Here is a 23,809-nt window from a genome sequence, read left to right on the forward strand (position 1 = left end):
AAGCTGAATGCTTTTATTTTGGTAAAATCATTTAAAAGATAACGTCCGGTTTCAAAACGGCGTGAGGATTGTTTACACGTACGTTAAAGGACACTCCTCCGGTCATATCAAGGCATGAATTCAATCGAACAAATCTTACCATCAATAGTACCACGTCTAACTATCATTAAAAATTATATATACGTTTTTTATTATAAGTAAGTATTCGTGTCATGAAGCATTATGGCCAGTTTGAGGGTACTAACAGGAGAATTTATATAGTTCCATGCAGATAATTATTTCCAGTCTAGTTATAGTTATTTTGTCGTAAGTAATGTATTTTAACGTAACCTTTTTATTTGTTATTTAAAAATGAAAGTAAAATTAATTAGGTGAAGTAGGCGATCACGTGTTTGCAGCGTTGTAGTAGGCAGAGAGATATCTAGAGTACGTACTACATCCGTGATTAGAGGAACATGGCGCAGGGGAAACAGGCCATCGGTGGACTGTAAACAAGAGGAAATTTTGGGATAAGATCGACATCGTACCATGCACGTGTGAAATGGTCTCAATCTCGATATACTGGACCACTTGTTCTGCTTCATTGATGACTACGAGGCGACAGATTGAGTGCAACGCATCGAATTGCATTCATAAACATTTCTATAGGACTTCAAACCCCTGAGCATTCATTGTTTTGGATATTAAAAAACAACCTTGTTTTATTGTGGATGACATCCTTCACGACCAAATGGCTGCAACTGGAAAAGTCAAACGGAGTAACGTTAATGATTTGCCTCAAGGCGTTGAGAGGTTGAAAGAGGAGCACAGGAAGGTCAGGAGTAATGTTTATTTCATATACCATCGATGCATTTCTGCAGATATTAAAACTCGAATGTTCATGCACGTGATTTATCACCAGCACTTAACGTATCTGTTGTCTATTTATGTTGGTTTTGCAGTAAAGTCGCATAGACGCGTATCATTTTCTAGAAAGTTCTTTGTGTATCACGTGTTGCTGTTGGTTAGCTCATTGTTTTACATGCGTGTTTTTATGCTCTGTAATAAAATGCATGTACGTATTTACATTCAATGTATCTTAGTAATGTTAACAATAAATTATCATACACGTATGGTAGCTAGCAAACAATGTAAACTCCAGTTTAATCGAATACAAAGTTGTCCACGTTGCCAAAAGCAAAAGCTTACAGTACTGTTACAGTAGATAGTACACATGCTGTGTGAAGTTATGGGTAACTGACCTATTTATATTTGCATGGTATTTTGAGTAACATGAGTAGGTGAAAGGCAAAAATGTCTTTTAACCATGTGTTGACATTAAACCTCAGCTGGCTGGATATGAAAGCTACATTTGTGCTGCTTCATTTAAAGTCCGCGGGAGGACTGGAGGATTTTTCTTTTAAAAATCTGGAATCTTCTGTTTCATTGGCTACAGCAACATACATGTTTTTGGAGATGTTTTATTTTGTTCTATTGCAGGGTGAATATCCTAAAGCCTGTAAAGAACGTACCATTTTTCACTCCAAAATAAATTATATTCTGCATAAGGAAAATTAAGATGAGTTGCATGACAAATAAGCAGATTAACCTTGAAATTGTCATTGTTTTAGCATAATGACAATCTCATTCTTAATTACTGTAATGGAAAAACACTTTTTTTTTTTTCAAACTTTTTCTTTAAAAACATGGTAGCTTGCTGATTTTAATTTTGGAAAAAAACAGGACAGGAGGCATTTTATTACTCAGGAGATGGAATTATAATAGAAAAACTCAAAGATATGCAATTGAGCATTACAGTAATGTGTAATAAAGGGTACATGTTATGAAATTAATGTCACAGTGCATGTAATCCTAATGGGGTTGAATTTTTGTTTTGATTTTTGTGGAATAGTACTTCTTAGCTATTTGTGAGTCTACCGACTCGTTTTAATTGTTTTAAATTTATATTGTTTTTGACAGTGACATTGCCAAAACATTATGTCTCAACTTCTCAGAAACTTTCAGGAATATCATTTACTCGCTCTAGAATGGTCAATTCACATTACCAGAATATTACAGATAGTTTAGCAGTGATTGTCACTGCGGCATTTTGGGAATTCAGTGGTTGTGAAATTACATATTGTCTTCCACAACAGGTGGTGAAAGATTGCAGAAGTCAAATTGCGCATTGGTGAGTGTCCTCATGCAGTTTATCAGCTCTCTCAGACACACATAACATTATCAATGTATCATGTCAATGTTTCTCAGGTAAATGACTGTTCATACAAGCTGCACATTAGCTTGTCTTTGTTTTTTTTTTGCATGTTTATATTTGGAATGGAAATGCTGTTTATACTGTGAATCACTAGATGTTTGATGGTTATGACAGAAGATTTGACAGGCTTTTGTTATTCCTTTTCAGTATTTTAAAAAGACGTTCAGTTGGTAGGACAAAAATAGAATTTGTATGCCAACAAACCCGCAATTACCTTTTATAAGTGATTCATTTTTCTCTGTGATTGACAGGGAAAAAGTGGAAAAAGACTATGAATCTCTCCAGGACCGCCTCAGGACTTTGCCTGACAAGTTGTCTTATGATATTATGGTATGGCATCACTTTTCAATTACTAATGCATCCCACTTCATTTTCACCTTTTAGATACACAAAATGTTTTCTATGCCTGAGCAACACAATATGTAATCGTCAGAGGAGTACTTCACTCCTTTCTAGCTAGTTTAAATATATGTTTATTATACCAATAACAATAACAATAAAGTTTTAATATTTGTTCTAATATGAGAATAGAAAAGTTCACACCACAACTGAGACCTTATTCACAGGAGCAGCATCTTTGAAAGGGAATGAAAGTAAGGCTGTGAGGGATAGACATGATCTCTTCAGTCGGTTGAACTGTTATTTAATGTGTTTTTGGACTTTTCTGCTGACAAAACACTGCATAATGATCTTTCCATGACATTACAGTAGACAAAAAACTCCAGCCAACATGACCTGTGGAAAACTATAAGTGATCTAGTAGCTTTATACACCGGATACCATTGAAAACACACATCCTTTTCCTCATAGATAGATAGATCGATAGATCGATAGATCGATAGATAGATAGATAGATAGATAGATAGATAGATAGATAGATAGATAGATAGATAGATAGATAGATAGATAGATAGATAGATAGATAGATAGATAGATAGTTATTGTTCTAGATGTTAATGGACCTTTTGTCAGATTTGAAAATGATGAAAGTGACATTACTATTATTTTATTTTTTTTACATGATAGGTACCATTTGGTCCCTTGGCTTTCATGCCGGGAAAGCTGGTTCACACTAATGAGTTAACGGTGCTCCTCGGGGATAACTGGTTTGCAAAGTGTTCTGCCAAACAAGCCGACACTCTTGTGGAACACAGAAAGAAGCGTGAGTTATTTCTACTAAGATTTCCCAGTGACCAGTTTTGAATAATGCGTACAGCTTGACCTGATAAATGTGCTATTTTTCCAGATGTCAAAAACGCACTGGATGACTTGCAAAAAGTGATGAAGAACTTTCAGAACAGGGCTGATTTTACAAAGGATCTTGAAAAATTGACTGGTGTAAGTGTCTTAACCATGACCTCAATACTGCGTGACATTATTTGGAAACCTTATACTGATGTTTTCATCTTCGGAAGAAACTTAAGCACACGCCTAAAATCACGTACACTCTTTCTCAACAGGGTATTGGAGATTTTGTAGACATTAGAGAAGAGGTGAAAAATGAGGACGAAGCTACAAAAGGTAAATCTAGTCTTTAGGCTATCTTTCATGCTATCAGGCTGTTTGAACTTCTATTGTTAATTACGTTTACGTGCTATTGTGCTTCCCCAGGAAAACATCGTTTGGCCCACAAACCCAACTCTAAACCTAAGCTGGAGTATTTGTTGGAGCTGAAAGAGGATGAGGAGAAGGAAGAAGGTGATGAAGAGGGAAAGACAGGGGTGCTGTCAGAGGAGGAGCTGTGGGCTAGACTTGATGAACTAGAGCAACAGGAGGAAATGCAGGATAAGAGATACCGGTAAAAAACAACTTTGTGTTCAATATTTTGCAGCACAACTGTTTTCAACATTGATAATGACAGGAAATATTTCTTGAGCATCAAAACGGCATATTAAAATGATTTCTGAAGGATCATGTGACACTGAAAACCAGAGTAATGGCTGCTGAAAATTCAGCTTTGCCATTATAGGAATAAATTACATTTTAAAATGTATTATAATAATATAAAATAGTTCTTTTAATTTGTAATGATATTTCACAATATTACTGTTTTTACTGTATTTCAGATTAAATAAATGCAGCTTTGGTGAGCATAAGAGACATGCTGAAAAACGTCTCAACATTTTTTAATGGTAGTTTATATGGGGCAAATGATACTAGCTAATAATTGTTTCCTATGAGACACAAAATGGTCATTCCCTTTAAAGGGGGGGTGAAGCACTCATTTTCAGTCAATCTTGAGTACCCGTAGAGTAGTATTGCATCTTTGATATCTCCGAAAAGTCTTTAGTTTTATTATATTTATAAAAGAAAGATACGCTGTACAGAGTCTTTCCAGAAAAAGCAGAGCGGCTGGGGGCGTATCGTTCGGGCGGAGCTAAAAAATGACGAGCGCGCGCAGCTATTGCGTTGAGCTATGCATGTTTACATAGAAAAACAAAGGAATCGATAGCTAACAACACAAAGACATTTGAAGCAGTTTTACTCACCGCCTGCTACCAACACACGACCGTGAACCTTAATTCTTGCACAACTCTGTTGCTGCTCCGGAAAAAACATGATTGTCTTGCCATGACAACCAAAAACACACATCTTTGGTGACATTGTTGATTTCGTGAAGTCCTGTGACTGCAGCGCAGCCGGCTTCGTTAAAGCGGTTGCTCTCTCGCTCTAGTCGCGCACGGCCCGTACAAGGACATTCCGCCCCATCTGACATCACATATACCCATACTCGAAAAAAAAACCTTTCCAAAACTTATGAGAAACCGAAAGGAATATTTTTGGCACAGAAATACTCCATCAAACGTCCAACTTTTTTAAAAAAACTTTGTCCATGTTTAGGATGGGAATCCAAGTCTTTAACAGTGTAAAAAGCTCAGTATGCATGAAACAGCATTTCACCCCCCTTTAAATCAATAAAGTTTTGGTTCTTAGCATCAACCCTCTACCTTGGCAATAGAATCGCCATTGGCTAGTCAATTTTTTTTGTTTATTTGCTAGACTGATATGCTATCCATCACGCCACCAGCCTCGCCCCGTTCTCACAGTCCTCTGCTTTGTCCTGCTTGCCACAATCTAAATGTACACTCTTAACATCAGTTAATCAAGCATTATATTTTGATATTATGATAATCAAGCGATAGATCTGAAGTAATTATGACTAAAACTTGGTAACTTGTATGAATGCATACTTGTCATTTTAACTGAATTTAGGATTAGCAGGGCTCTACGCTAACATTTTTCTTGAGGAGCACTTGTGCTCCTAATTAAAAACAATTAGGAGCACAGTCAAAAATGTAGGAACACTTTCTGATCAATAACACGCATTCCAATTATAACTTTCTCATTACAGGATGATCTTTGTCCCTTTAAATTAATGTCCAAGGGCATTTTTACCATTATAAGAGCAATATTTTCTAATCTTATTAAATGTATGCATCATCTTTTGTCAATTTCTTCAATTAAAATAGAAAAGTTGTTTTTAAAATGTTAATTTAAACAATAAATTTAGTTAGAGCAATAAGACACAACCAGACCGTTACCAATCTAATTAAATCAGCATCAAAAGATCAATCTTTGCACTGTAGAAGTGGCACAGCAGCTCTATCTGAAGTGGTGTTTAGACACATTTACATAGATTTAATGCAGCTCATGGGTAAATAATGTTGTATGAATGTTTTAAATATAAGTTTTTGAATTTAGAAATAGGCTATGTACAAGTTAAACTTAAACTTAGTTAAAAGATTTATATTAAACAGCCAGTAGGTGGCGTCAAGTCTATGTGGGAGTCATTCATTCAATCGCAAATTCATTAGAATCGAACCGCTTGGAGATGCGCAACAGTTCTGGTGTAGTTTTGATTTTCACGAAATAAACAGTATTGAGGCTAAAACGTTGTTACTTAATCTCAACTTGTCTATTGGACTTTTGTACAAGATCAGTATCACATTTGCAATCATGCCAATACTCGGAGCAATAGCTGTCCGTGACTTTAGGCGCTCTGGCGCTTAATAAACATAACTGCAGCCGTCTCGCGGAAGAACACTGCAGCCGGAACTACTTCTCTCTGTTTATGTCTATGGCGAGTCACGCAGGGACTGTGCTCCTCCGCAGCGCTGAGACCCGAACTGGAATTGAATAGTCAGAATATAAACACTTATTATATGTGTACCGTAGTGATTCAGGGTAAGATAAAAACACGGTTTGGAAAATGGATTCATGATGTACTCACTCATATGCATCTAGTCCTTTTTAAACACAATAAATGTTATGGACTGCAGATGATAAAGATTAAATCAAGAACTCATACAGGGGCGTTTAAAAAATAAATAAATTATTAATTCATTTTTGGTGGCATTTTTGCCCCAAGCCCCTGTTAATTTCGACCTTGTTTATGATCATCCAAATGTGGTATTTCTAGTTAATTTTGGCTGCAAAGAAACATCAGCGCGAGGCGTCTGGTAAGTGCGCATGGCCGCGTCACACCCGTTTCACCCATAGACTGTGGTTTCACCTTGTAAACAATCTGTGAAGTGTAGTCCGTCGTACATGTTTTTTGCACATGCTCTGCTGACAGAAGGCATGAAAAGCAGTTGATTGCAGCACGAAACAGTAACAGTTGCTCAGTCAGTCAGTGTTGATGCACTTTGGCAGTTGTAGTTTTTATTCCGATTGTATTACGGTATACATCTATTCATGAGAATCGATCGGATCACTCGCACTGGTGCGCCTAAATACTTTTCCGCAGTCGCACGCAGTAATTTTCAGGCGCAAATGCGCCCAAAATGGTCGCTATGTAGAGCCCTGATTAGTGGTGGTGCTTAAGATATTGTTGGTCATTCAGTGTTTCTGTAAAAAAAAAAAGATAATAGTAATAGATAATAGTAATTATTATTAAAAGATAATAATGCTACTAATAACAATATACAACGCACTAAGGATTGAGCTGCTGGATTCATGAATATTAATCATGTTGTTAGGGTTTGCTCAAACTGATTTGCTGGAATTAAAACGGGGACGAATTCTTTCAGCCCTACAAGAGAAACCGTCATATCTTCTGCTTGTTCCAAAGTGAATTCCGTTATTTTGACAGGAAAATACCACAAAGTATAATCGTTTACATGTAGCGTGACGATTTTGCGTGGTATGTAAGAGACTCGCTCTCTCTTTTTGCGTGTGTGTGAGAAACAGCGCTCTCAGTAAAGTGACGGCGAGTCGCGCGCCTTCACACTGGGAGCCCTATTTTAATCTGAGCGCATGGTCTGAAGCGCATGGTGCAGGTGTACTTAGAGCATGTCCGAATCCACTTTTGCTAGTTTAATAACGGAAAAAAAAAACTGTCATGGTCCAAAAGGGTTGTACCTAGTCTCCTAATGAGTAATGGGTGTGTTTTGGGCGTAACGTGCAACACACCAATCAGAGTCTCAACTCCCATTCCCTTTAAAAGCCAGATGTGCTTGCACCCTGGCGGATTCACTATTTACATGGTGGAATTTGCGAGCCGAAAGACCTTTTTATTTCTAATATTTAAATGTGTGTGTGTGTGTGTGTGTGTGTGTGTGTGTGTGTGTGTGTGTGTGTGTGTGTGTGTGTGTGTGTGTGTGTGTGTGTGTGTGTGTGTGTGTGTGTGTGTGTGTGTGTGTGTGTGTGATAAGCAGAGTGTACGCATGTTTTGCACATGCTTTTAGGTGGTTATTACTAACGCGCCCTTTAAATAACACAAAAAATACAGCGCTATTGACTTTAGACCAGGTTTTTGTTGGTCAATGGCGCAGTCTATTTTAGTTGGTTCAAAATAGCAAGGCACCTGAGCACACCTCATTTTCAGACCAGCACCCCCTTGGGCGAACAGATGGGCACGAGTGCATTTGCTATTTAAACAACGGTGCCGGACGTGAAAAATATATTCATGCTACACTTATACTTAGCCTTAACACATAAATTGGTGAGGAAAATCTAAGAATTTATTAGCCAGTAGCTTATGATGGACATTATTTAGTTGCCCAGAGTGAAGATTTAGTCGCATATGCGAGTTATTTACTTTTTTTTCCCGTATTGTAGAGGGTTGAGCATACAAATGGAGTTTGAAAATAAATCCTTATTACTGTAATCACAAACTTCACAGAAAGTTCATGGAAATTTAGTGGTCAAAAAGTGTAGAAACTTTGCTTTTCATACCATGTATGCATATATCTTTAAGTAATATGAAAATGCAATACACACACAGTACAGAAAAAGTAGCTGTTACACCAACCATTTAATAGTATACTCATAGATTTGGTCTTTTTTTCCCCCTATTATACCAGGTTGGACAGCACAGACACTAATGGAGAAGACACCACTTCCTCCTCAGAGGAAGAGAAGGAAGCAGATGGTGGCAGCGGTGTCCAGGTTAATGGCCATCAGAAGGAAAATGGCTGGATACCGTCATCTCTCACAAGTCAGATGAATGGCACTAATGGCTCGCACCCTGAGGATGAGGAAGAGGAGGAGGAAGATTGTGAGGAGGAAACGAGCAATGGGCTTCCAACTATCTACTTTTCTCACACTGTGGAATTCAAAAAGGTTAGTTGATGGCTACACAAAACACTTTAAGATAATGTTACAAAATATTTCTATTTTAAATAAATGCTGTTCTTTTGAACTTTCTAATTCATAAAAGAATCTTGAAACAATTTCAGTTTCCACAATAATACTAAGAAGTTTTCAACATTTATAATAGTAAGAAATGTTTCTTGAGCAAAAATCAGCATATAAGAAAGATTTCTGACGGATCATTCATGTGACAATGAAGACTGGAGTAATGGCTGACGAGCCATTATAATCAGCTTTGCCTTCACATAAATTATGTATAAAAAAAAAATTTAAATAGAAAAGTTATTTATTGTAATATTACACACTATTATGTATTTTTGATCAAATAAATACAGACTTGAGCATAACGGCCGTTTCACACTGCAAGCATGAGCTGTTATTTTCTTTTCTGATGTACTCCAGTTCTTGTTAAAACACACTAGAAATGGTTACTCTGTGCATTTTTGGGCACGTAAAATCATATTTATTTTGTCCATCAAAAGTGTGACTTCTCTTTTAATTGAGCGTCAGCGTGATGCAATGCTCCTGCTCCCGGTGTGAATGCACTCATTGCTCAACCTGCAAGCCGAAAAAAATATGCGCCGCTCACGCTTGCGGTGTGAAACCTCTGTGAGAGACTTGCGCTTAAAATCTTACCAACCCCAAACTTTTGAACAGTAGAGTATATTAATATTTTATGTTTTGCATTGAATTATTCTCTCCTGTCTGTCTTGGAAATAAAACATTTTGTGTAATCTTTTCAATTTTCCCTTTTTCCTGTGAAGGTCAGGATAAATACAGGAAAGAACACCACTCTAAAGTTCAGCGAAAGAAAAGAACAAAAGGAGCAAGCCAAAAGAAAAAAGAAAAGCTGCAAAAGTAACGGCCATTCTCCTCTCGAAAGTTACAAGATCACAAGCCCAGCAGACATTTATAGGTAACAGCCTAATGGGAGACATCATTTATCTATTTTTTTTATTCACGTCTTTCACTGCTTGTGTTTTTTTAGCTGTTCAGTTTAAACACAGTCTATGTTTTTAGGTTGTTTGTGGACTTGGTGAATGGAGAGCCAGTTCCACGGAAGTCCATTTTGAAGTCTCGCAGTCGCGAGAACAGCGTGTGCAGTGACACCAGCGAGAGCAGCACAGCTGACTTTGAAGAGCGCCGTGCGGCTTTTGGGCGTTCATGGAGCCATGATGATGCCACACACAGTGATACCAGCGATGGCATTACAGAGGAGGAGAGCCCTACTGGAACGAGCCCCCGCACTAACGGACGCTTTGAGGTACAGAATGCTTGTTGTTAAAGTTGGCATGAAATAAAAATTCACCCCATCTATCTTCTAACCCTGTAAAAATGTTTAACCTGATATCAGGGTTCCTACGGGGTTTGGAAAAGTATGGAATTTGATTTTAGTAATTTCCAGGTCTGGAAAAGTATGGAAAAAATTAATCAGAGTATGGAAAAATATTTATGTTTCCAGACTATTGTCCCTATTTCGTTTTCTAAATATAAAATTAAGAATTTCTAAATGTATATAATAAATATATAATATATACAATCTGGTTTTTTTTCATGGCGTTTGGATCAGTCTGCCAGCGCTGCCGATCATTTTTACACTTGATCTGCTGGAGTTTAGGTCTGCAGTGATTGGTTGTTATTTTGTTAGGCGGCAATTGCCATCACAGCTCCCCTTCCTCAAACTGCTTGACTAAAAAAACCTGGAACGTTGTCCTTGATTTTTACATTTGAGTGTGGACTTCACGGCAAACAAAATGGGAAAATGCAAGTTTTCCGAGGGCTGGCTTGCCAATCCTAAATATAAAGCCTGGTTAGCCAAAGATTAAAAATTTACAAAGAAAGCCATTTGCAAACTTTGTGTCAAATTATTTGACATGTGGGGGAGGCGGCAATTGTAAGCCATACGCTAGGCCAAAAGCATTGTCATCTCATCACAGCATCCACCACACAAAGTCTCACAACGTTAATGGCCCAGACCAAGGTGGGACCAAGATCGACCACATCAAGTCACGAAGCCCATAATGTACCGATTGACACAGCACTTTGTAGTTTGAGAAAGCAAGTTGGGTTTGAGTCGATGGTGGAGTTCTTAAAGGAATAGTACACCCAAATTGAAAATTTGTCATTTTATTTACCCCCATGTCTTTCAAAACCATAAGACTTTATTATATTAACACAAATTAATATATATATTTTTTTAAATCTGAGAGATTTCAGTCCCTTTATTAAAGGACTAGTTCACCCCAAACTGAAAATGTCCTAATCATTTACTCACCTCAATGCCATCCAAGATATCCATGCCTTACTTTCTTCAGTGAAAATAAATTAAGTTTTTGAGCAACCAACTGAGTTGGTGCCATTTTGGAAAGCATTGGGGTGAGTAAATGATTAGGACATTTTCATTTTGAGGTGAACTAATCCTTTAAATATCTTCATGTGTCCAAGATTTCCAATATTAACAAAAGTCTTATTAGTTTAGAATGACTTGAGGGTAAGTAAATGATAATAGAAATTTCATTTTTGGGCAAATTAATAACCCTTTAAAAAATTGTGACTGATTTAGCATTTTAATCGTTAAGGTCACAAAAGGCAATATTTTAATATAGGATTTCTAAATATTTGATTTATAATTAGCCTATTGGTTAAACAGTCTTTACAAGTTTGCTGTACCTAACAGCCAATTAAGCATTGTCAATTGACTTTAGCTCTATTTTCTAATTTTCTGGTTAATTGTACATGAACGTCCCTTCTGTTTCTGTAGGGGTTTACAGTTATTTAAATTACAAAATTACAAATATGAATAACATTGCACTGATTTAGCATTTTAGTTTGTGCTTTGAACTTGACTGGGTTTGGTTTTAAATTGACTTGTACAAGCAACAGTAGCTACAATTTTCAAATTTACAAATTTAACATGATAGCCTACATGGAGGTTTTGACTCAGAGTGTAACATACTTGTCGGCGCTGATAGCATTGTGGGTAAGTGCGTCGCCATGTAGTGCTGTTGTGCTTCGGGAGACCCGAGTTCGAGTCCTGCCTCATGGACTTTTCCCAATCCCGCCCCCCTCTCTCTCCCTCCTTACTTCCTGTCTAGCTACTTTCCTATCGTAATAAAAGGCAAAAACGTCATTACTAAATCTTTAGAATGTAACACTTGTTAGCAGTTGAATTTTAAAACAATTTATCAGAACAAGTTAAATATGGTCGGAAAAATCTGTAGGGAAGTCTGGAAATTTGAGTCTGGAAAAGTATGGAATTTTGAAATGAAAATTGTGTAGGAACCCTGTGATATGAAACTCTTCCAAAATCGGTCCTGTAGGGCCACTGTCCTGAAGAATTTCACTCCAACTTGCCTCAAAACACCTGCCTGGAGGTTTCTAGTTTGCCTAGTAAAACCTTGATTATCTGGTTCAGGTGTGTTTAATTTAGGTTGGAGCTAAACTTTGCAGGACAGTGACCCTCCAGGAGCAGGTTTGGACACCCCTATCTTAAGGTAGGGACACACCAAACCGACTCCAAAGAACCAGCACTGATGAAAGCCTACTGTGTTGTCGCCTCGCGCCGTGTCTACAGGCAACTGTCAACTAGCATGCGAGTTCTGCGCATGCGTGTAAAGGAGATAACGGTCTTTATTTAAGCAGATATATTCGTCTATATTTTTAATTGAAAAAGGGAAAGCAAAACTAAGACTGCAGTCCATTAACAAAGCAGCGCTTGCTTACCGTTTTGAATATCAATCATGCTGATCACGTTCTTCATTCCACTCTGCTCATGTTATTATGAAAATATTATTGCAAAAAAATATTGTCTGGGCCATCATGACTTCTTTGCTCGCTTTCATCACTTTTGCTCTTATTCTCATGCACTGACTGAACAGCCAATCAGAGTTCTCTCTCTCTCTCACCGACGGCCCAACGTTGATTCTACATGTTGAATCGGCACAAAACAACCCGACGGCATCCAACTAGAACCAATGGTGCGGAACACAACGGAAAAATTAAGTCAGATGACGCTCAAAAATGGCCCAACGTTGTCCGACTGTCGGCTTGGTGTGTCCCTGGCTTTATTGAGATAGAGTCTGACAGCCTAGAGACAGCAGCACAGCCAGATAAAAACAAAGACGAGAGATTATTACCCCAGTTAGAATTAGAATAAAATTGGATTTGAGTTCAACATTTTGTTGTTGGTTTTTAAAACATTGCATGGTATTGCAACGAAATGTATGGCTTTTTTATTTGTATTTTTTATCAAACACCCAGCATATGAGATCTAACCAGATGGTTCTCTATGTTCCTAAAACTAGATTAAAATCAAAATGTGGTCATAGGTCCCTTTCTGTAGCTGCTCCTTGTTTATAGAGCTCTTTCTTCCAATGTACATTAGATCCTCCCCATCTGTGGATGCTTTCAAATCTAGTTTTATGACGTATCTTTTTAGTATGGCTTTTTGGTCTGATTACACTAAACAGGATTTATTTGAGTTTGTGTGGATTTAAAGGGTTACTTCAGTGATTTAGCATTAAGCTTTGTATCAGTAGAAACCCGATAGTATATTTGAATTATTGTACCACTTTCTTTCGGCTCACTCACACTTTATTGAAAAGACACGTTCAGTTTTTAATTGTAGTGTCTATTCTCTAACTGAACAAAATTATTTTATTCCTATGAATATCAAAATGACGTTTGGGGGCGGTGCCGTGGTGGGCAAGTGATAACCAATAGTTATGGCTTTGGGAGTGGCCTCGTAGGGCAGCGAAGCAAGTGCATTCTGGTAGTTGTTGTCTTTCATCCACATGAGACAAAAATACATTTTCTGTCTTTTCTTAGTCTTGAAGGCACCAAATTCAAAAATAATTTCACATTTCTACTACTTAAATGACAGTTTAAGTACACATTCATCTTCCCAGCGCTGAAGTGCCCCTTTAAGTAACTGCCTATGTTGAAAAGCACTTTGGTTAGTTGCAGTTGCTCTTAAATTTGCTGTAGAATAAAATATGTATTCTATTGTATTGTAATTGCATGCTATTAATCTTATTGTGAACAATTAATTCAAGCTTGTAATTTTAAATCAAAATGTCATAACTTCATTTTACGGTCGGTAAATAGATAATTCTCTCTGATGATGTATATCAGACTTCTCCAATCATTAAGCCTCTAACCAGCTCATTTTAACCTGCTTTTAAAATCTGCTCAAAACACCTTACAAACCACCCAAAAATGGGAGCGAGTTTCACATTTCTTCCAAAAAAAAATGTTTTTTTGGTGACAGATTTTTCTTCTCAGTCCAGAATTTATATTAAATGTTGTTTTTATGTATTGCTCAGACACAAATAATCTCTGAAATGATCTTTTTTGTGTTTTAGGCTTTTACAGGCACAGTGATTGAAAAGGATCCCCTGCCTTGCTCAATCCCACACCTGACCATCGCCCCTCCTGGCTTACCCACAATTCCGGAGAGAAAGCTGGAGGAGGTGAGCCCAGAAGCGCCTCAGGAGCCACTCAAAAGGATGTCCAAATTCAAAGCTACACGGTTGCATCAGAAATAAGAGTTCATCTCATTGGGGCCCAGCTTTTGAATTTGGTTAAATACAACAGCAACACTAGCTGTCCTCATCCTCTGTCCTCCACACTGCTTCTATACTGTCATTTGTCTCATGTTTTGTTTTGTGACATGCACGCTGGACATTTGATTTGCTCCATAAGAGCAATCGAAATGTTACATGATTTTTCCCAATAGTTTGCTTTTTTTAAGGCCAGACGGTTTAAATATGGACAAGCTGCACATTTTGGTATCCTTTTTGTGTGTGTCAGTTAAATAATAGTTAAAATAAAATCGAAAAAATCGAATAAAATAATGTTTTCAAGACAAAATAGTAGTTTTAGTGACATCATGACTGCTGTTATTGTTGTGATGTGGTCTCTGATATAGATTCTTTGGAAAATGCTTTATCAGTTTATTCTCATTCTGTTAATTCATGAAAAATATGTGCAACCTATGTTGATATAGCTGTCAATTTCTGTCAGCTTAAAAAAAAAACATTTTTATCCCTTCTGAACTTTGACTCTCCTTTATCTTCTTTTGTATTGTTTACAGAGTTTTGGCTTTGTTTCTGACCTAATGTACATCAGCTTTTTTGTGTCTGCCAGAAACATGATGTAACTGAAATGGAGCAAAATAAATGATTTTGACTATATGTGTTTTAACTGATCAGAACATTATTTAATCTTGTTCCTACAAAAACACATCTTTTGCATTGGTTTCTAGGCATGAGATTTCTCAATTCTACCGATGAAGCAACTTCGTTGTCATTGTAGTGTTGCTCAGTCAAAGCCATTGGGGGGCGCCAAAACGTTGTACTTTTCATCCTTCAAACTAAAAAAAAAAAAAAAAGCTGCTGCATATAGGGGGAAACAAGATATTTAGTAACTGAAATTGGCTCCAAAGGTGAAGCGTTAACAGCATTAACTGTTTAGGATGCTCAGATTTTGTGTTTTTAACTAAGCACTTAAAAAATATATATTTCAAGGTTTAAACAATATACAGACTCTAGATAACTAAGTAAAATATATATATTATACTTAGTTATAATATATTATAAAGCCTCTAAAAGCCACCTCGGTCATAAATGAGATAGCGATACTGAGTGAATGCTCTCCGCATATAATATACGTTCATAAAATACTTTCAATACCCACTAAATCCCAGCCTCAGCCCACTCAGAAGTACCGGTACTTAGGTAGAAACCTATACATAGAAGCCTGACAAGAATGCTAAATTCAAAGAAAAACGGACGGACTTAGAGGCTTAAAGGCTTTTGCATCTGAAGTCTTCAAATGTATTTATGTCTACATTTATTTATTTATACATTTCTTTTTCCGTCATAGTGACACCGTGTAGGGCTGATAAGAGCTTGTATTTGTTGTTGACGAGACTCGCACACCAGGGGCCTATACCATGAAGCCGGTTTAGTTGTCTAGCCAGATATGTTGAAGCTTAGTTTGTGCCAATCCTGGGTTTTAGGTACCATTAAAGTGGTTTGGCTTTTAGCAGTGTTCATCTCCATAGTAACTTAAGATCCACGGCTAACCTGCTCCAGGGCAGGTTATGTTCTGGATAAGAGATCAAACTGAAATTGGACCAATCAGCTGTGAGCAAAGTGACACACCTCTGATGCAATAAAGTCACTCCCCCTGTTTCTACTCCAAATTAAAGGTTACCACATAGCAAATGGCTATTAAAGACTAAAACGTCTGGCTTTTACAATGCTTATTTATAATAATAATAATTTTGAATTTTTTAGATATCATTTATGTAATTATTATACCCGTAATCAATTACACATGTATCATTTTAGTTAATCATTAATAGGCACTTATTTGTATGACCTTTGTATAGGCTATTTATATTCATTTCAACTAAGCTTTAAAATAAATAAATAAAGCTATACAAATTACTACATGCGAGCTTAAATGTTCAATTCTCTATATATCAACTAAACTAACTTCATAACTTTTACTTGCTATGACGTTGTGAATATTTTCTTTAAGTTGTACTCTTTTATAGCCAGCTCTTTTCTTCTTGCTGTGTAAATTTGTTTAAATTCTTAATATTTTCAATAATGTAATATTCTGCAGAAGAGAGAAATGAATCTCGCTGCTTCTCTCGCGAGAAGTGAATCTCACTTTTACTGATCCACTGCGTGTGATTGGCTGTTCACTACTGATGTCACAGCTAAACTCCTAAACTCAGGATCAAAGCCGGAGTTGACAGAGAAAGCTGATGATCAGCATCATGGGACCAACAAAGCCTGAATAGATTGGTTTGGTTTTGTCAACTCTAAACTAATCCTGTAACTTTGAGTTTGTTAAACTACCATCATGGTACAGGCCCCAGCTCAGAAAGTATAGAAGAACCAGCACATATTGATCAATATGTTTGAAGCGCAACTGCAAATCAGTTTACATTCAAGTTTCTTAATTTTGCATGCACAACATGTGACAATTCAAGTGCTTAAAAAAATATAAAGTATATTCCAAAGATGCTGCTCTTAGATACTGATTAATGACACGGTTAATCAGGCGGTTTGCTGGTGGTCGAGACTGCCTCGACCAAATGTCTTGAAGTTTGTTTCACCTCATCAGTGTTATGTTATGTATTATGCGCAATGCTATGACGAGACGACAACAGATGACAAGAGAAGTCTTTTTGTGTAGGTTTCTGTATACAGTCGTGATCAGAATTATTGGCATCCCTGATAAATATGATCAAAGATGGCTGTAAAAATAAATCTGCAATGTTTATCCGTTTGATCTATCATTCAAAACAATTCACAAAAATCTAACCTTTCATTGAAGTAAAACAATGGAACGTCGGGGGCAAATCACATTATGAAAGAAATGTTTTTCTCCAAAACATGTTGGCCACAATTACTGGCACCCATAGAATTTGTATGAGTAAAATATCTCTGAAGCATATTCCCATTAATATTTAAATTTTGTAGCACACCAGGGGGGTATTCCAGAAAGCAGGTTATGTGACACCTGCGTATGTTTAAGAGAAAGTAAGCGGATAACCTCAACTTTCGGTTCCAAAAACAGAGGTAACTTTCAGGGTATATAAGTAGCCATAGCAACTATTGTTATGTTCCAGGGTTAGTTTGCAAGAGGTTTTCAGATGTGTTTTATATAATTAATATGGTTATTAATATAACCAAATTTGTTTCAGTTATATAATATGCAATATTATATATTAAATCTAAAGAATTAGAATAAAAATATTATAAAAAGGTAATGTTTAAATGTTGATTAAATTAAAATATATTTATTATTTATTTTATTGTCATCTCACACATGGATCTGCATTCAATTAATTAGCATCAAACAAACAATATAATCCTTGTGCTTATTAAACGAAGACATTGCAAAAATTATTGCATAACCACCAAATAGGTGGCGCTGTGCACTAGGTTATGTAAATCACCATTAAACAAAAGAAGAAGATCAAGAAAGTCTCGTGTGTTAACCGGGAACATACTCTGAGTTGTCTGAAATTACTCCTGGACGGTTTTTGGAACCAGAATACCTCGAGTACAAAGCAAGGTTTGGGTTAATCAACCAAGAGTTTAGAGAAAAGCCTATGTGACGGTAAGTTAACCTTGCTTTCTGGAAACACCCCTTAGGGTGACTAGGAACATGAAATTGTCCAGCTATGACGTCTTGTTTCATTTGTTTGATTATAAATATGAGGAAACACAAAGGCTAAATTCCCTTAATCATTCATCACAGTGACTAAAACCAAAGAATATAGTTCTGATGTGCAGAAAAAGATTGTTGAGCTTAGATTGGAAAATAGCTAAAGCATTGAAAATTCCCATTTCCACCATCAGGGCAATAATTAAGAAGTTCCAATCAACTAAAGATGTTACAAATCTGCCTGGAAGAGGATGTGTGTCTATATAGTCTTAATGCACACTGAGGAAGAGAGTTTGAGCAAAGACTTTGTTGTTGTTTGGGAGGATTTCAAGAAAAATCCTTCTTGCTCATCCAGAAACAAGCTCCAGCATATTCATACATCAAAATCAAAACAAAAAGAATCAAACATCAACACGCAAATGTGTCACTGAGTACAAAATATAGCTTATGCCATGACCATCCCAGTTCCCTGACATAAACCCTTACCCTATAGAAAATGAGTGGGGTGCGAAATGAAAGGTTCGATTTTTGTGATTTTTTTTAATAAAAGATAAAAAGGATAAACGATGCAGATTTATTTTTAAAACCATCTTTGACCATATTTACCAGGGGTGCCAATAATTCTGACCATAATATACACTCAAAAAAATTTTTTATTAATATGGCGCACACAAATATCTATCAGCCAATCACATAGCAGCAACTCAATGTGTGAGTGTGTGGCAGGATGTCTTCATGTCATTAACTTTATTGAGGGCAACTCAAGCTTGTTGGTCTGTTAGTCATGTTAGATTATATATTTGTGTTGAATGATGTGACATGTCAAAATAAATCACAGGCACATCTGTAGAGTCATTTATAAGGTTCGAATAGCATTCACCATAGCATTCAATAAAGCCTTCTTGGAAACAAGTATGTCAGAATAGTCCAGACTCCAGAGAGTGCTCCATTATTACTTTTGGCATTTAAAGGCAAGGACAGAGTACTTCTGAGTAGGACTGCCTCCATCAATGCCATTGTTTGCACCGATATCAGTCACTTCTGTTTGACTGCAGACTTATCCATCAGCACATTGACATTTGGATGTGGACAGATTCTGAGTCAGCAGCTGGGCTGAATGCAGCATAGTCCATTCAATTAATTTCTGTCTAGAAAGACTGAATGATCAACTCAAATCAAAATTTTCGTGCTTAAAATGGCTTGGAGTCGTTGTTTTTTTTTATGTCATTTAGCTAGACTTCAGTGAAAAACTTGCTTTCAAAAACTGATTAAGCAGGTGTTAAAAATAGTTCACTCAAAAAAAGAAAAATGCTGTCATCATTTACCCTCATCATGTACTGTATGTATGAATTTTCTGCTAAACTTCTATTGTGTTCCACAGAACAAATATGAACACCCTTATCCTTCCCTCGGGTCATTTTGACCCGAAACTATTTTTTTTTTTATGTTCATCGGAGTTGTCCAAGACCCCAAAAAATGACTGGATTCAAGGATTTTTCGAGAAAAATGACTGGATTGGAGTTTTGTGGAATTTAAAAAAGTAACAAATCCTTCCCTCACGGGTCAATTTGACCCCCATTAAATAAAAAAATGCTCAAAATTCAAACTAAAAATTATTTTATAATGTCTACACGTGTATCGGAATGTATAATGAAGTAAAGGACCCAGCAGAACTCATACTGATCCAGCGGTACAGAGTCATGAAATATCATGTTATATTATTTTTTTCCACAAAAGGTCGGCAAAGGCACCCAAATTAAGATATTTTGAGCTAAACTAAAAGGGTCATGCATGCAATTGTGTTATTTTGATGAAAGAACGTGCTTATTTATTTATAAAATGTTGTAATTTAAAGCTAAAAAAAATTAAATTGCACCCAAGAGGGATTTGTTACAAAGTGCGAGGGAGGGATGAGGGTTAAAGCTACACTATGTAACTTTTCCGTCCACTAGAGGTCGCCTGTTCAAAACAAAGGCGTAGTTTGATGACGCCACGTTTGAGCGCAGAATCTCGGGACATGTGGTCTTCAGCTCACAGCCGGTGGGAAACAGTCAGGATAGGACTCGGGCAGAAAACATGTTCATGGATGCGATTATTAACATTACTGTAGTCTGAAGCAGAGCAGGAGCGAGTGTTGTGGAGCTGAGCAAGGCCGCAGGAGCGATTGAAGAGCGGGACTGTTATTATGGCATAGTCGCCGACGGGACTTTTATTATGACACGGTTGCCGGCGGCACTTCCTCTTCTCCAGTGCTGAGTGAGAGGTAACGCAGCTCTGTTTATCGTATTAGATATATCTGAGTGTGTTGAAAAGGAAGTTATAACGTTCGCTCGGCGGCTGCTATGACACTTGTTCACACTGCAGTGAGAGTAAAGTGTTTCACTGAATAAAACCGGAGACCGAGGGTGACGCAGATATGACGCAATCGACAGGCGACTCCCTCACACGCATAGCTCACACGTCCCGGCTCCTTGGTTAAAATAGCAATTTTCTCACGATTTACAAATAGTTGAAAACATTTTGGATATTCTAAGTACTCAACTGAACAAAATATATAACACTGGCCTATTGGTTTCTGGATGTTTTACTGCAAAAATCCTACATAGTTCACCTTTAAATCAACATGTGAGTAAATGCTGACAAAATGCTCATTTTAGGGAGAGCTATCACTTTAATTCTCACTCATAAATCAGTGTTTCGGATTGTTTGGTGTGTCAGTAAATAATGAATGTAGATCCACTGTGGTGCCTTCTATTTTATGCCACTGTCTCAAGGGCTTGGGGCATGTGTTACCGAAACTGTCACTGATAAGGATCGCACTAATAATCGCTTCTGGGCCAATGAGCTCTATAACGTCCAGCTGGTCTCTCTTGCTGATCCACCATTTTAGGGGTCAGAGTCTCTCCGAGGTGACTGAGCTCTGGATATGTCATCATTAGACTCAACATATCAGCTATACCAAACCATAGTGTCTCAGAGTGGCCATTTCACCCCATAATTGAAACATCTGATACTCATCTCAAAGCAACAGTTATTAAAGGCAATTACACACCAATTAGTTGTGTAGTTAACACATCTAATGGAGCCAGATGGGGAGTATCAATTTATGCTCGAATGACAAACCTGCCCTAGATTTTGCTTGAGTGCAATTAGCAGTATGAATGAGCTGAAAAGAGAGAGCTGTTTTTTTTTTTTATTATTGCATGCTTGAGATGGATTCTTGTTCCTGGTTTTACTATGCATGCGATGTTATGCATCTTTTGGTCTGATTTTATAGCCTATTTCAATTTTCAGAGACAAAACATGTGAAGCAATTACATTCATTTTGGAGATTTGCAGTGAAAGTGTTCTACTATGTGCTTGACTGGTAAAACAACAGATCACCACGGGCAGCTGTGTTACCTCCCTTGTTTCCATGGCAATGCTGCTGATTGACAGTTGCCCTGACAACTCCATTCAGCCACCACCTGCTAGCTGTCAATCAGACCTGCCGTCCTGGGGCTATTGACAGATCTGTCAGCCTGTGTGAGATGTGCCTGTCAAAGCTTCCAAACACTTGTGGTGGCAGGGAAACATCTTTTTCCTCCATTCACATTGTCTTCTCTTGCCTTCTTAAACTCAAATTGGAGTCGTCCTCTTAGATTTACATTTACATTCACATTTATATGCCAGGCACACAGGAATTTAATGGAGAACATTGAGAGTTAATTGTTTTGTTATTGCTCTTTGTTTGTCAGTGTTGGTTGAATGCTCTTTTTCAGCAAGCTGACTCAAAACGTTTATTCCTGTAACAACAGTTATTTTACATAAATATGGTCAATTTTATGGTCATAAGCTAGGATTGTGGAAATGTACCTTTACTGTTCTCAGTAAAGCAATGGCAATCTCAAGGCTAGCAAACTCTGCTCTGCTGTCAGTTGAACCAATCAGTTGGAAAAATTTGTTTGCCAATTACATTGAATCTATCCGAGCGGTGTTACATTGAACAATTTGTGACAAATCAGGTCCTCACTTGAAATGAATAGATAATAGTTATACCAAGTACCTATATGTACATATTTTAAAATACTATTTACTATAAAATAAATTGGACATCATGTAGAATAAATTAATAATTAAAGGAGCAATTTAGTATTGTAGGGGATAGTGAATGAGGGTATAGCTTGTCTCTTGCAAACTTGTGGTTAAAAGAACTTGTGCTAATAGTGCAAAGTTTATCCAATCAGAATTGTCGTTGTCAAGCAAAGCGTGAGGCCGTGAGCATGAGCTCCATCCCTTTTAGAGTGTGCAGAATTGGCAATGAAACCAAATGGAGTGCAACAGTTGGGATACGGAAAGAAAAGTCTTATTCAATTCCTTCATAGGGAAATTGATTTTTAATGATAACTTTTAAAGACAGTGTGAGCTAGAAGTTTGTTAATCAATAGTATTTGCTTCTGTTGAAGCCATTAGCCTGCATTCTTTCAACTTAGTTTTAAAATAATTGTGTTTAACAGCAGAATTCGTGGTGAAAAACTACACTACTCATTATGCTGTACAGAAAATTACACCACACCAAATGTCTCGTCGGCCCCACCCACTCCCATGAAGCACTGTCGAGTCGGTCTCCCTACACTCTTCCGATTCTTAAATATTTGTATATATATGCATATTTTGCATTAAACTTAAAATATATTGTATATAATCAACATTTTTAAATTAGTTGTTTTATATTTCTCCATAGTTTTTTATTCGTTTATGCTGTCTGCAGTGCTTCATGGAATTATAGATCTTATAAAGGCGTTTAGTAAAAGTTTGTAATGTTATGATTCACCTCATACCAGGTTGGCTTGGTTCATGGCTTATAACGCTTTAATGAAGACTTTAAAAAAAAGAATCCGAATGGAGAAAAAAATGGCTCTGAAAAAGTGGACAGGCACTGTTGCACTCTACTCTCTAAATAGCAATAAAAGTGGTTGATTGGCTTGTAATCATAGGGGAACCACTTTAAGGGCCCTATTTTAACGATCTGAAACGCAAGTTTCAAAGCGCGAAGCGCAAGTAACTTTGTGGGCGGGTCTCGGCGCTGTTGCTATTTTCCCGGCGGGATAAATGGCTCTTGCACCCGGCGCAAATCTAAAATGGGTTGGTCTGAAGTAGCTTCATTATTCATAGGTGTGGTTTGGGCGTAACGTGAATAAACCAATCCGAGCGTCATCCAACATTCCCTTTAAAAGCAGGTGCGCAAGTTCCATTATGGATTGCTATTATTATGGCGTATTTACCAGGCGCACGCCAGGAGCGGTTCACAGCCGAGGAGACTGATGTTCTTGTAAGAGCAGTGAAAAACAGAGAAGTGAAGTTGTAATGTTGTACATTATGGTAAAGGTGATTTCACAGTCTTTTTTTTTTCAGTTTTTTCAGTTTTTCAGTCGATTTTTTTTTTCCTGGTTCTTGACGGACAAACCAATTTGTCAGATGTCCTTATATAGGCTACATATATGTCTTGCCACTATTGGGCAAACAGGTCTTATCCTTATTACAATTAGCCTGAATCATTTGTAAGCTAGATTTATGCCTATTTTTTCACATCTTCGTGGCACACCACAATGATTTCCGTCATGTCATGTGTTAATATTTTTTTAGTGTAACAATTTATGATTTGCAAAAATAACTGTTGCATCTGTGTAGGTTACATGAGCAAAGTGTATGCGCGTTGTGCACGCTATACATTATGGTCAAGCATGCGCCCTTAAAATAGCATAATGAACAACGCGCAACGCGCCACTG

The 23,809-nt window shown here is 37.1% G+C and overlaps 1 protein-coding gene across 2 annotated transcripts; it reads left to right on the forward strand.

Annotated features, from left to right (window-relative positions):
• Positions 1 to 37: 37 nt before the first annotated feature.
• On the forward strand, positions 38 to 15,050 carry uri1 (URI1 prefoldin like chaperone). 2 transcript variants are annotated; one of them, XM_079825885.1, is made up of 11 exons: positions 38 to 814; positions 2,136 to 2,170; positions 2,506 to 2,584; positions 3,281 to 3,416; positions 3,501 to 3,592; positions 3,715 to 3,775; positions 3,866 to 4,052; positions 8,560 to 8,818; positions 9,613 to 9,764; positions 9,869 to 10,112; positions 14,212 to 15,050. In XM_079825885.1, the coding sequence occupies exons 1-11, from the start codon at positions 731 to 733 to the stop codon at positions 14,392 to 14,394; spliced, it is 1,512 nt and encodes a 503-aa protein (XP_079682011.1). In that variant the 5' UTR covers positions 38 to 730; the 3' UTR covers positions 14,395 to 15,050. The 2 variants fall into 2 exon arrangements, with proteins under 2 accessions (XP_079682011.1, XP_079682010.1); XM_079825884.1 differs by lacking the exon at positions 38 to 814 and having other exon boundaries at positions 1,158 to 2,170.
• Positions 15,051 to 23,809: the final 8,759 nt, after the last annotated feature.

This window comes from Gobio gobio (genome assembly GCF_949357685.1).
Source record: "Gobio gobio genome assembly, chromosome: 9".
NCBI lineage: Eukaryota > Metazoa > Chordata > Actinopteri > Cypriniformes > Gobionidae > Gobio > Gobio gobio.

Excerpts from the sequence above, each read along its gene's own strand:
- uri1 (XM_079825884.1), top strand. The coding sequence starts at position 2,028 with ATGGTCAATTCACATTACCAGAATATTACAGATAGTTTAGCAGTGATT. Across the intron at positions 3,417-3,500 it reads TGTGGAACACAGAAAGAAGC|ATGTCAAAAACGCACTGGAT; the intron begins GTGAGTTATTTC and ends CTATTTTTCCAG. Across the intron at positions 10,113-14,211 it reads GCACTAACGGACGCTTTGAG|GCTTTTACAGGCACAGTGAT; the intron begins GTACAGAATGCT and ends TTTGTGTTTTAG.